Source organism: Myotis myotis, unplaced genomic scaffold, assembly GCF_014108235.1.
Source record: "Myotis myotis isolate mMyoMyo1 unplaced genomic scaffold, mMyoMyo1.p scaffold_m19_p_2, whole genome shotgun sequence".
In the NCBI taxonomy this organism is placed as follows: domain Eukaryota; kingdom Metazoa; phylum Chordata; class Mammalia; order Chiroptera; family Vespertilionidae; genus Myotis; species Myotis myotis.
In genome coordinates this window covers 69,714,410-69,727,288 of record NW_023416324.1, presented here as the reverse complement: position 1 = coordinate 69,727,288, position 12,879 = coordinate 69,714,410, and the positions used below count along the sequence as shown (strand labels likewise).

General features: G+C 46.5%; 1 protein-coding gene across 3 annotated transcripts in view; it reads left to right on the top strand.

Moving 5' to 3' along the window:
• Positions 1-12,879, top strand: part of TGFBR3 (transforming growth factor beta receptor 3) — a 199,268-nt gene that overhangs the window by 77,360 nt on the left and 109,029 nt on the right. For all 3 annotated transcript variants that reach the window (XM_036351362.1, XM_036351361.1, XM_036351360.1), the window contains exon 3: positions 6,462-6,646. In XM_036351362.1, the coding sequence (XP_036207255.1) occupies positions 6,462-6,646 (185 nt within the window). The remainder of the gene's footprint in view (positions 1-6,461; positions 6,647-12,879) is intronic.

Sequence of the window (12,879 nt, the reverse complement as noted above, 5' to 3'; positions counted from 1 at the left end):
AGCAGGGGGCATGCAGGAGGCAGCCAATCAGTGCTTCTCTCTCATCATTGGTGTTTCTACCTTTCTCTCCTTTTTTCTTCCTCTCTGAAATCAATTAAAAAACATATTTTTTAAAAGCACAGGAACAGGTGTACTATCTTGTAGAGTGAAAGTAAGCAACAAGAGAGTCAGCCACGATGGAGCGAGCCAGATTACCCCTTTCCTGATTTTGGGGATTCCCGGGGGAGGGGAGGGAGAGAAACATGGGCTGTTCTCACCTTTGGGAGTTGCACTTTCAGAGTGTGCTCAGATAACAGGAATTTTTTCTCTAATACTGTACATAGTTTTATTTTAAATCTTCCCAGTGCAACTCTTAGAAATAACTTTTGGGGAGTAATGGCTAGGGAGTCGTATAAGAACATCCTATCTTAGATAGTATATTAATCATTCTAAAAGCTCATAAAGAAAACAATTTTTTTCCAGTTGGAGAAAGTGTTTTCATTCATTTATTTCTCTTCCCCCCCAGGGAACTGTATGTCTCTAACAGTACTTGAAATTTGTAAAGAATGTGTATGTAGAGTACCTCACTGGATCTACAAGTCAAGCCTGTCATAGAGTAAGAGAGAGGGAGAGTATGAGAAGCTTAAAGACAGGTCAGACAACTAATACGTGACAGATCTGGGTCTAAAGTGCAGCTCTTCTATCCCCTGGTCCCATGTTCCTCTTAGCCCACTGGGTCTTTAATACGAGCTCTTTTCCTGTGCCCTACCTAGTGGCAACTTCTGGAACTTGCCCCTCTCTGCCTCCTTTTCTTTTCAGGTTATAAACACCACCGCCCCCTTCCAAAACGAACCACCCCCACTTCCTCACAGAGCTGTCTAAACCCTCCTGATACCTCTTGGCTGTGTAGAGGAATCCTGCTTAGATGGAAGAGTGAGCACCCTTGGGAGCTTGGCACTTCCCAACACTTGGAGAATTTAGATTCTTAAAGAAGCTCTGCCCATTGTTTTCCTTTGAACATTTAAAAACACCCTTGAACAGGAAATTCTCCAACATGGTTGCGCCATGGTTTCAGCACAACAATAGACAAATATGCACTGGCTTTCGGCCCAACAAGCTGGCAGTTGACTTCTTGGAAGAGGGTCGGTTTGTCAAGAGGAAGGTTTAGATTTAGATATTCACTTGGAGCTTGAGAGAAACTATGGTAAGCTATGCCTGAGGGGTTGTGCTATAGAAAAATCTGCCCCCCCCCCCCCTCCGAAATCCATATTAGAGGTTTAGGGCTTTGTCTTTTTCTTACCAGGGGTACGCTTCAGCCTTGAGCCAAGTTTGATTGCTGAAAAACCCAGGTGGGGGCTGTGGTAGAAGGGCCCGCTTTGGATTTTACTGGTGGTACATTCCGCAGGGCTGTTCCCAGGGGGCTATGGCTCCACTGAGTTGTAATTTGAGATGGTATAAACATGAGCACATGTTGTGTACACTGCAGGCCCTCCTGAGCCCAGGGCCTTCCAGGTGTTTTTTTCTTGGAGCTTTGCTTTTGCATCGTATCCTAGTGTTTGTCACATTCCCTCCCATAAAGCTCAATTAGAGCCAGGCTGTGCTATTGGCTGGGAAATCATCTCCGACGCCCTTTCTTAGGGATTCTTGTGCCCCATGGGGGTAGAAGGGATTTTCGGCTCAGGGGCAGATTGATCCTGCCGTGCCCAGTTCCACAATCTGTGGGAGTTTGTCCCTCTTTGCAGCTGACCGCATTGCAGAATTCCCTGTGGGACAATAACAGAAACCCTTATTAGCCAATGGTGTTGTTGGAATAAAATCTCCCCTCTGCAATGTCTTGGTCCCAGGCTATAAGGTTACCCCTTGACTCCCTCTGCATCTTTACCATTTTTTATTTCAGCTGAACACACGCTCCTCATTAGTACCCTGGGTGATATGGGGAATCAGCGTGCTGGAAATTATGTGGAATAGGTACCAGATGTTTGTGTCAGCGTGGTATTCATTGGTATTTAGAATGCGTAAGGATCACATTTATTAAATGTGAAAATTACTTACTATATCCTCTCCCAAACAATAACTACCCCTCCCCGCCCAATATTTGACTCTGTTGCATGAGGTGTGATATTAATTTCTTTGGGGACAGATTAAATTTAAAGTGTGTGCAGCAAATGCATCTGTTCCCAAATGCTTTGTCTGTATTATGTCAAGTCTCCGGGCTGGCCTGCCGCCAGCGTGGATGTGGGGGTTCTGTAACTGAGACTGGAATGCTGCGTTGTAGCAAAAGAACATAATGAAAGGGTGAGTCTATTTGCATTTTTTTTTCTTTAAGTGGAACTGGGAATTTAGACATTGATGTTATAGCCAGATTTTAGAAACATTTCCCACGTGCAGATAAGCAAGCGTTCGTGAAAGAGAGGAAGACATTTGGTGAAATGAGAAATGAACTTGTGTTTTCTCATTAGGTTTATGAGGTCTATTAAGTCAACCGAAAGGTTGCAAGTGTGAACCAAGCAGCTTATTATACTTTATCAGACATGAGTTAACATGTATGTTGGTCCCAGAAGTATGTTGACCTAGTCCCGAGGTGAAGGACTGGAAAAGTCATGGCAGAAGCAGGCAGTGCCTTGTCATGGGAAGAGCTTGGACCCGGAGTCTGAGAAACACAGGTTCGAATCCCATCCTGCCAGGTATTGGTGGGGTGTGATTTTTGGCAAGTTACTTAACCTCTCTGAGACTCAGTTTTCACAACTCCAAAATGGGTGTTTTGACACTGTCTTTATGTGGTGTTATGAGGATTAGACATGATATGTGCACAGCGTGTGGCCCAGACAAGGAGCATGATAATTCTTACTCATTAAGAATCAAACCCTGGCTCATTAGGGGGATGGAACCGTAATGGGTTCCACCATTTGCTTCACAGCATTGCTGGGGCCCCGCTGCCGAACGGAGGGCCCTGCCTTGTGAAAGAGGCTGCTTGGTCTGGGTCACCTGCGGAGTTTCTCACCACAGGGTTTATTTGCATCTGTGCTGTCTTTGGTCAGTAAATGTGTTTAGTTAATAGAAGCAGCAACTTGTGGGTAGACAGAGGCTGTATGTCTGCCCTGATGGCTGAGGAGGGTGTCCTGAGCTGGAAATATGGAATCTGACATCAGGTTAGGAGGGAGGAGAACAGGTCAAACAAAACAATGCCCAGGACCTTGAGATCAGGTTGCTGAGTAGCAGTGGGGAAGGATCAAGTCAGCTCAGACTTTGAGGCCAAGAGAAAGTTAGGCTGCTTTGGAAATTACGCCCAAAGAATCCGGGCAGGGCAGGTCCTGGATGCCCAGAAGAAACGGGATATCTAGATTGGGAGCAACAGTGAGGACTGTCTTTGGAGGTGCGTTACTGCCAGGAAGCACTTGACTGAAAGGTGTGCCCAGCTCGGTGGCTGGCAACGATCTACTTACAATGGGAAGGAAACCTGTCCTACCCATGTTACAGAGTTTCTGGGAGGCCTCCGACAGTACCGGGTCTGTAAAACGCCTTTGCTTAGAAAGCACGGTGCAAGGGTAGCAGGAGCGTGCCTAGGATGTTGCTTTCAGCCAGCGTTTCTTCTGCATCACCGTGCCCTGGTTCGTGCTGACTGTGGTGAGGCGCGCCTGCCGTGCTGATTAGCATCATCTGCAGGGCCTGTTGCTCGCTTGCTTACCGACTGTGGGGTAGAAATTGCTCAGGGAAGGAAGGGCTGTGGGTTTCCAGCGGTGGCCACAAGAGAAACTCCCAGCCTTCCTAGGCTGTCAGTGAGAGCCTGAGCTGGCAGCTCCGGAGCTCACAGGTCACCACGAAAGTGAGCAGATGAGTCAGATGGGGTTTTGGAGCATGCTTGTGGCTGAAGCACTACACTTGGGCCCCATGGTGGTCAAGCGAGAATCAAGGAGGCCTCGCTACCTCACGTATCTGTGGGAGAGGCTGGGGGTGGGTCACCTGGTTGCCAGGTGGCAGTTTTTCTAACTGGAGACGGGTCTGGCATTGTGTGGGTAGACTGTGGGAGGAACCACTATGGGGCAATGGGAAAGGATGGGAGACCAGTTCATGGAGGTTGGCTGTGTCCACAGGGGGAGGAGTAGGAAGGCTTGGGGTGGACCCAGGAGGTACAGGATGGGGCTGGGGCCTGATGTGCTGATGGGGGAGACAGGAATGTTGTGCCATTGGGAGAAAAGGGTCTTGCCAGGAGAGTGTCTGGGTTAATAGGACAAAAGCAGGTTTGGGTTTCTGTCTTCTGTGACATTTGAGGGTGGGGAAGCCCCAGCTGGAACTTGATTTTTTAAAAAAAAATATATATTTTTTTTATTGATTTCAGAGAGGAAGGGAGAAGGAGAGAGAGCTAGAAACATCAATGGTGAGAGAGAATCATTGATTGGCTGCCTCTTGCACACCCCCTACTGGGAATCGAGCCCGCAACCCAGACATGTGCCCTTGGCCAGAATCAAACTGGGGACCCTTCAGTCTGCAGGCCGATGCTCTATCCACTGAGCTAAACTGGCTAGGGCTGGGACTTGATTATTAGCAACCCGAAATGCCACCTCCTTTATTTCATGATTTAATTTTCCATTTTATTACAAGACTAGAGGCCCGGTGCATGAATTCGTGCACAGGTGAGGTCCCTCGGCCTGGCCGGCTATCAGGGGCCGATTGGGGCCATCTCACCCCATCCCAATTAGGGCCGATTGGGGCCAGCCGGCCGGGGGAAGGGACTGCGGGAGTTTGGCCAGCTACAGGAGGTTGGCTGTGGGAACGCACTGACCGCCAGGGGCAGCTCCTGCGTTGAGTGTCTGCTCCCTGGCGGTCAGTGTGCGTCATAGCGAACAGTTGACTGGTTGTTCAGTCGCTTCGGCTTTTATATAGATTGAAACTTCGGCTATTAGGTAGAGTAAAGGAACTCTAGGACAGAGTCTCCTATTGGTAGGAAACCCATTGAGCATGGATTACGTCGTGGTTCTTTCCCCTTTCCTCTCTTACCACCTTCCCTCATTGATATTTGAGTGATGCTGTGTGCCAGGCATCATGCTGATATAAGGGATGGAGTAATGAGCAGAATGATCGGATGCTGTTTTTCTGCAGCCCTTGGATGTATGCAGACATTAAACAAATCATCGCTTGATCAGAGTGTGCCCTGCGCATTCTTTCTCCTTTCCTTGACCTTGGACTGACTTGTCTAAGCCATGGGTGGCACTGCAGCCCATCAAGTGGGGTCTGCCCTGTCCTGGACTTGGCAGGACAAAGGCGTCCTCGTCCTCAGCACTGGGGACATCCCCTCTCTGGCTCCCTCCTTCTCTGTGGAAAATCTTATCCTCTTGTTGTATTTCCAGGGAGTGTTTGCTTCCACCCTGGTGTGGAGATGGGCAGTGTGGAGATTTAAGGGAAAACCTGCTGGGTGATGGTAGCAGGAGGAGGTTGCAAGCCTTTTTATAGATGTGTTTTGGGTAGAACTGTAGCCCAGTTGGAGCTTTGTACATAAAAAATGGAACTGAAATGTATTCTTTATTTGCGCTTAGTCTGTGATAATGACAAATGGTAGGAGGCTATGAAACCAGCTCGGAAGGGCTCTCCAATGTGAGCAGCCATAGCCGCTGTGTGTCCCGCGTCAAGTAGGAGACTCTTCTCTCTGGAGCTCTGGGGTGTGAAGTGCACCAGACACCCCACTGTGGCTGGTGAGGGCAGGAGGGGAGCAGCGTGGGGCACACCTGCTCCTACCATTTGCACGTGTGGGAACTCCAGGGAATTGTGCATTCAGTACTTTCTGCCTTTGCTGCTGTGACATCTTTCTTCACTGCCTCTTAGAAAGCAGCTGGATGCAGTACAGGAACACGGAGGGTGGGAGTAATTTTTTGAGAAGGTACATACTTCATTGCAGAAGAGATGACTATTGCCAGCCTACAGCCTGTCCATGAGTTCTGAAGTAGACTTAGCACGCCAGGCAGGAGGCCTGCGTAGGGCACAGCAATGGGGGTGCTATTTGCCTCCACTCATTGCATCTTATTTTGTATCGTCCTTACATTTATTTTGCTTTGTCTAAGTAGCAGAAGCACTTGAAAGGTCTGGATTTAAACTTCTTGGGGTATCCTTTTAGGTGTTTAATATTATTTATGCATAATGTTATTGGAACTTCAGGCAATTTATTTCATTTATTTCTGGTTTTCTTGTAAGAGGAGAAGGGAGAATTAAACACAGATGTCAAATGGGAGGTTTCCTCCATCCAAAGGGATACATTCATGACTTTTGCATCTAAAAGGGAATTGAAGTAATCAAATACACATCAAAATCATCCAAAAGGAATTTAAGAGATTGGAATTTTAGAAGACTAGGCTAGCTTTTTGGTCGTTTAGTTCTGGAAACAACTTACCTGGAGGGACTCTTTGGGTGGGCTGGCAGTGGCTTGTCCATCCAGACAATTTGTGGCGCAGTCGATTGTGGTTTCTGACGGGTGTTTGTGATTCTGCCTGCAGGTCCGGAGCCCAGTGCCCAGTGTGAACTGTCGCCGGTCAACGCCTCCCACCCGGTGCAGGCCTTGATGGAGAGCTTCACCGTCCTCTCGGGCTGTGCCAGCAGAGGCACGACGGGGCTGCCGCAGGAGGTGCACGTCCTCAACCTCCGGGGCCCGGACCCGGGGCCTGGCCAGCCGCAGAGAGAGGTAGGTACAGGCGCCAGCTTTCTACCCATGAACAAAGGGTTCTTTTCTTCCATTCATGGTCTAACAAGGATGATCATGTATGAACATACGTGGGGAGGAGGATACAATGTCCACTCAAGAGAGAAAGATTTCAACTACCAGATTGCCCTCTGGACTGGTCAACTCTAGGACTTGCCTCTCTAGAGATTTTCTCTAACTTTCCTGGCCCCTCCCATTGGAAAGAATATTCTTACGAATTTCGTCTTTCCAACATGGCTATGAAAGAACACAATTGCGTGCCCTTGCTTTGTCATTGTCAATGTCTTTTCCATCTTTGCCTGTGCTCTATCTGTCTTCTTTCTTTGCTTTGTCTATGCACCTGTGGCTCCTGCAGGGTGAGCCAGGGAAATGGGAAGACGCTGGAATAAAGATGACGACACTTGGTACTTACATGAAAGGGCCCGGGGCGTAGCTTCTTATGCTGTCCCGGCTGCTTTTCAAAGATGGTGGTGGTCGTGGTGGTGCGGTGATGATCCAAGCTCCTAGTGACTCAGCATTTACTCGGCCCTCAGCACTGTTTGAAGCACTTACCGCATTTACTCCGTGAAGTCCTATCATTATCCTCATTGTCCATGTGACAGGCAGGCGCGCAGAGAACTCACTGGCTCAAGGTCAGTGGCTCAGAAATGACCTGCAGCTCAGAAATGACCTAGATTGTGGGCCGAAGGGAACACAGTTGTCAGTCTTTCAGTGTTTGAGCTTCTGTGTGTCAGAAATGTTATCACTCAAGTATTATCTCTCCAGGGAGGGAGAAACCACAAAAAATTCTGATCACAGTGAAGTGTAGGAAAACTAATGTAGAACAGAATTTATTTTTGAACTTTCTTCTGGTCAAGAAAGTTAATTTCCAGAACCATTTGTTTATGCGCGTCAACCACTCCGCCTTTTTGGGGGAGCGGAAGTAGGAGAGGTGAGGTGTCCAGAAGGAAAAGCAAACTGATTTTAATCCTACGAAAGTGTGCGGAGTTGGCGCCTTTCAAAGACAAATCATCTAACCTTTCCAGCTACATTGGAAATTATTGTTAATGCTCTTGGTTGCTTGCCATTGTAGCTGCAACACATATTTCGGGTCAGATTTCTTTATCCCAGTAATATGTCTTTAATTCTTAACTTATGGGGGAGAAATGGTGGTGGGAGGAAGAGGGGGGAGGAGGAAATGCAGTTCCTAAGAAGCGCTGCTGACTCCAGCGATTCTTTAGCAGCAATAATGACTCATTGTATATATGCTTCTCAGAGGAACCAAGGAGAAAGAGAGTTCGAGTTATTACAGAAGCAGCAACAGGAGAACATTCTGGTAGAGTTGCTGACTCTGAAAACAGATTCAAATAAGACTATCGAAGCAGAAGAAAAACACCTCAAGGAATGACAGCAGCTCTCCCACACTCATCTTTATTATGTTAGCTCAACGTGGAATTCACTTTAGGCCGCAGCAGGACCTAGGATACATGAGAGGAAACTTAGATGGCGTCAGGGGACGGTGTGTTGAGTGAGGAAATAAAGAAAGCGCCTGTGGGGGGTAGTCTCTAAAGCTTGTTTAAAAACCTGGCCATTCTTCATCTTCCTTCAGTATTTTTATTGTATGTGTATGGTTTTGGGTAAGTGATTTGAAGAGATTTCTGAGACTGGGCAATTAAGGGAATTGTGTTCTTTCTGTCCTTGGGGACTTTTAAGAATTAGATGGTTGTAGTTCAGTCCTGTTTGAAAACAAAATGGGATGAGTGATCTTCGGGAGTTTCACAGCTCAGAGCTGCACTCACGTGGCGGACTGCGTGTTTGATATGTAGGGGGTGGTGTGGAGGACATCAGAGCAGAGGGGCCGAGGCAGAGAGAGTGAAAGGGTTTGCTCATGGGTGGTAAGATGAGGATGGAGAAATGTTAAATCTCTCTCACCTTCTTCATCTATGACTGTGGAGATACATTACTGCACTCATGCCAACAGTTTTTAAAAATCATTTAAACCATATGATCCAGCAATTTCACTCCAAAGTACATACGTACTCAAAAGAAATGAAAACATATGTCTACACAAAAACTTGCCCACAAATGTTCATAGCAACATTATTCATAATAGCCAAAAACTGGGAACAAACCAAATGTCCATCAGCTGATGAATAGACAAATAAAATATGGTAGAAGAATACGCTGGAATATCATTTAGCAATAAAAATGAAGAACTGATACATTCTACAACATGGATGAACCTTGAAATGCTTTGCTTAGAGAAGGAGGACAGACATAAAAGACCCCGTATTGTATGATTCCATTTATTTGAAATGTCCAGAATAGACAAGTTTATGGAGCTAGAAAGTAAATTAGTGGTTGCTTTGGGCTGAAGGGCAAAAGGGAGAAATGGGAGCTACTGCTGAGTGCAGGATTTCTTTGGAGGGGCGGCGGGGGGTGGGCAGGGGGATTGAAACGTTCTCAAATTAAATTTTGGTGGTGGTTCCACAGTTGAATATGAATGTACTAAATACCATTGCTATAATAACTTAATCAATAAACAAATTAAAAAAAATAAAAGCCAGATCCCAAGTAGGCAAGATAAAAAAAATAGATAAATACCATTGATAAATGTGAATATACTAAAACCCATTGAATTATACTTTAAGTAGGTGAATTTTATGGTATGTGAATTTTATCTCAGGAAAGCTGTTTAAAAGAACCAGTCATTTGACTTGCCAGTAATTAGTCCATAAAGTTTACTTTAGCCATATTCACTTTTTTTTTTTTTAACCAAGATTGCTTTCTCTTCCAACCTAAACTCACCTAACTCTTCCTTATTCTCTCTGGGTGACTTGATTTTTATAGATATACGATGATATGGTCTGGGCTAAAACTCACAGCCGATCCATTTTGGGGGCAGTAGTGGGAAGACCAGAGGCAGCCTTGGTGCGTGTCTCTACCGGATGTTAAAGGCAAATACTTTTCCAAAAGGAAATGATAGATGTTGTTGCTTATAAATTAGCAAAAAGAATGCCACCCTGGCTCCAAGCCATTGTTGGATGACAGCTATAGTTGTTTTTCATGATGTCCTCCTTAAATGTGAGGGAATTACTAAATCAACCCTGTTTCCCCTCGGCTTGTTGGTGCGTGATCAGCATGAAGACCTGTTATAAATCACGCCTCCCTAACACTGGACCACATTCCTACCTCCCAGGCACCTTAAGGTTGCTCGTCAGCTGAGAGAGGCTGCCCCTGTTCCTGGCTGGAGGAGCTGACAGAGCCTTTACCTGGATGCAGTAACCACAGGAGGTTGACGAGATCCGGGGAAACAGTTTCTCTGAAGTTAGATAAACAGTTTTATAGGCGAGCAGAGAATTTGTATCAGAAACCCACTTGCCACAATAAGGTATGCAAAGCCGTTTGGCCGCCCTGCTGGGTTCTCATCAGGACAGCACAGACCTATCGCTGTAGTTTTCATCTGAGACCACGCCTCTCATTTGTCATCGTTGGTTTTGCACACAACAGCCTCCGAAGGGAACAGGAAACTGGAAAAAGACTCCCTGGCCACAGAGAGCAGAAGAGGGAAACAGCCCCGAGATGTCAGCTTTGTCTTTCGGAATCAGCAGGCGGGTGGCACAGGGCTCACCCTAAAAAACCAGCGCCTTCTGCTCTTTGACGTCAAAGTAAAAAGCACCCTCACCCCCACCCTCGGTCAGATTTTGGTCCCTCCGGTGTTTCCTGGTTTCTGAGAGGGGGTACAGCACCACCACTGGCTTGTTTACAGTAACATCCTTTCATTAGTTGCTAGAATGGCGACAATTTTGTTTCCTATCATCTAATTTTTACTGCTTTTTTTAAAAAAATATTTTTTTAAAATATATTTTATTGAGTTTTTACAGAGAGGAAAGGAGAGAGATAGAGAGTTAGAAACATCGACCAGCTGCCTCCTGCACACTCCCCACTGGGGATGTGCCCACAACCAAGGTACATGCCCTTGACCGGAATCGAACCTGGGACCTTTCAGTCCGCAGGCCAACACTCTATCCACTGAGCCAAACAGGTTTCGGCTAATTTTTACTGCTTTTATGTGGTGAGGTGTCTTTTCTATTTCCAACCTAATTGCTTGCGCATTAGGAAAAGCTGCTGAGGATCAGCTCCTGGTTAACATGACAAAATGTGGGTACAGACAGACCTCCTTTCAGGGCGCTTGGCTGTATTGCGCTTCACAGATGTTGCATTTTTTTTACAAATTGAAGGCAAGACCCTCCGCCAGCAAAAGGATGACGACTCTCTTTATTGCGGTGGTCTGGAGTCACACCCACGAGATCTCTAAAGCACGCCTGCAGAAGATATGGGCGTTTACATTTCTGTATGTGTTTTGACATAAAGGAGCGACTGTTAACGGCATGCCAGTGACTGGCTGCAGGGGTGGGGTGAGGACCCGGAGGCTTCGCTGTCGTGGGAAAGGGGCCAGATTTAATAACTTTATTGTCAGAAAACTCAGAACCCTCCTTGATGCGTTTGCTTATTCTCTCCCTCATTCCAAAAAAGGCTTTGGGATGGGCTTACAGCAACAAGACGTACCAACAGCGTAAGCAGAAATGCGAAAGAAGTGAGGACAAAAGGAAAAAAGAAAAGCGTAGTTTGTTAGCCATGTGGGTGAATGTGGTCGGTATGGTTGGGTTTGAAACTTGGCTCCAAGCTTCTGGGCAGGCGGGACCGAGTGGGATGTGTGGTTCATCACACATGTGGCTCCAAGTCGGTTTTACTTTGTACCTTCTCTGAGGACTGGGGCATAAAGCCCTCCGTTTCCTGGTTGTTTCTGAGGGCAGGAAGGATCACAACTGGGAGAAAGAGAAGGAAGTAAACACATCTAAAATGCTAACTGTTCTGCTTGCCTCTGGACAGCTCCCTTATCGCCACTCTCTCCCCTCCCCACCCCGACCCACCCCCACCAAATAACAGTAACAGCTATGGTGGTGGGGGTGGAGAGGCGCCTGCTCTGGGTCAGCCACCTGTGCACTCTTGTGTTCTGGCTTCCAGGCCTCATCAGCCTGAAAGCAGGGGAGGCTTGAGGAGGTTGAACCATGGGCCCTGGCCATGTCTTTGGACTCAATAGTCCAAGCTTCCCCCACACTTCCGTCCACTCCCCTTTTCCTTGTAGCTCTTACCCTGTCCTATCTCAGTTGGCTCTACCTGCTGGGTGAGCCAGAATCTCCTACCCGGGTTGGGGTTCGCACATAGTCTTGCGATCGCTTTTTCCAGTGCTCGAAGTTCCTTTCTTTCCCTTCTTCATTTCCTCGCTGTGGCTTTGGGGCCGTATTAAGATTGGTCTGTGTGTGGCAGTGTCTCTTTTTTTCTTTCTGGTGTAGAAGGTTATTACTTAGCTCAGAAGCCCTGCACTCTATGTGGCCATTAATACCAACACTACTAGTAAATGCCACTCCTAATTGTTTTCACAGTTGATCATTTTCCTCCTCCCCCATAAGACTTTCAGCTGCCTTTACAAAAGTAATTTGCTCGTTCTTTGCTTCTAATCCACAGCTTCTTGTAACCAGACTTGCCTGGACTGTCTGATAAAGGACTCTTCCTGCTATGAACGAAATGCAAGAGCTGCTGTATGTGGAGTTTGCCATCTGATTTGATGTGTTTCTTGCTTTCTTTGAGGAATCTGGCTGCTCAGGGGTTCAATATTTTTGAGGATTGCACCTGCCTGTCTGAATGTCGTCTTTCCCTATTTCTGCAATGTCAGTAGGTGGCCGTGTTCTCTCTTTTTACCCCCTCAGGTATAGACAGATCAGTGTGTGGGGTGGAGGGAATGGGCGTGTGGCTTACCTTTTTACCCACTACCACTAAAAGAACTAAAGCAAAATTTCAAGACAGGCTTTTTGGAAAATAAGTATGTGAGAGCAACATTTTTCTCTCTCTCTGTCTGGGGCAATTTTTCCTCCACAGTTATTCACGAATGCCTTACAAGTGCCAGTCCTGTGTATATGCAAAATAAAATAATAATAATAAATCAAAACAAACTCAAGGCTATTTATGTTTTAGAGATCTTATAGATAGTATATGCTAAGCAAGCATCAAAGTGAATCCCTCAAACACAGGCATGGAAAGTGGTGAGATGCAATTACTAAACAAATATCTTCCATATATAAACACTGCCTGGTGTTCCTTTAAATGGAGGTAGTTTTGGAAATCACCCCAGACTGACAGGTAAGATTACCTCTGAGCTGGCCACCTTGTTGCAG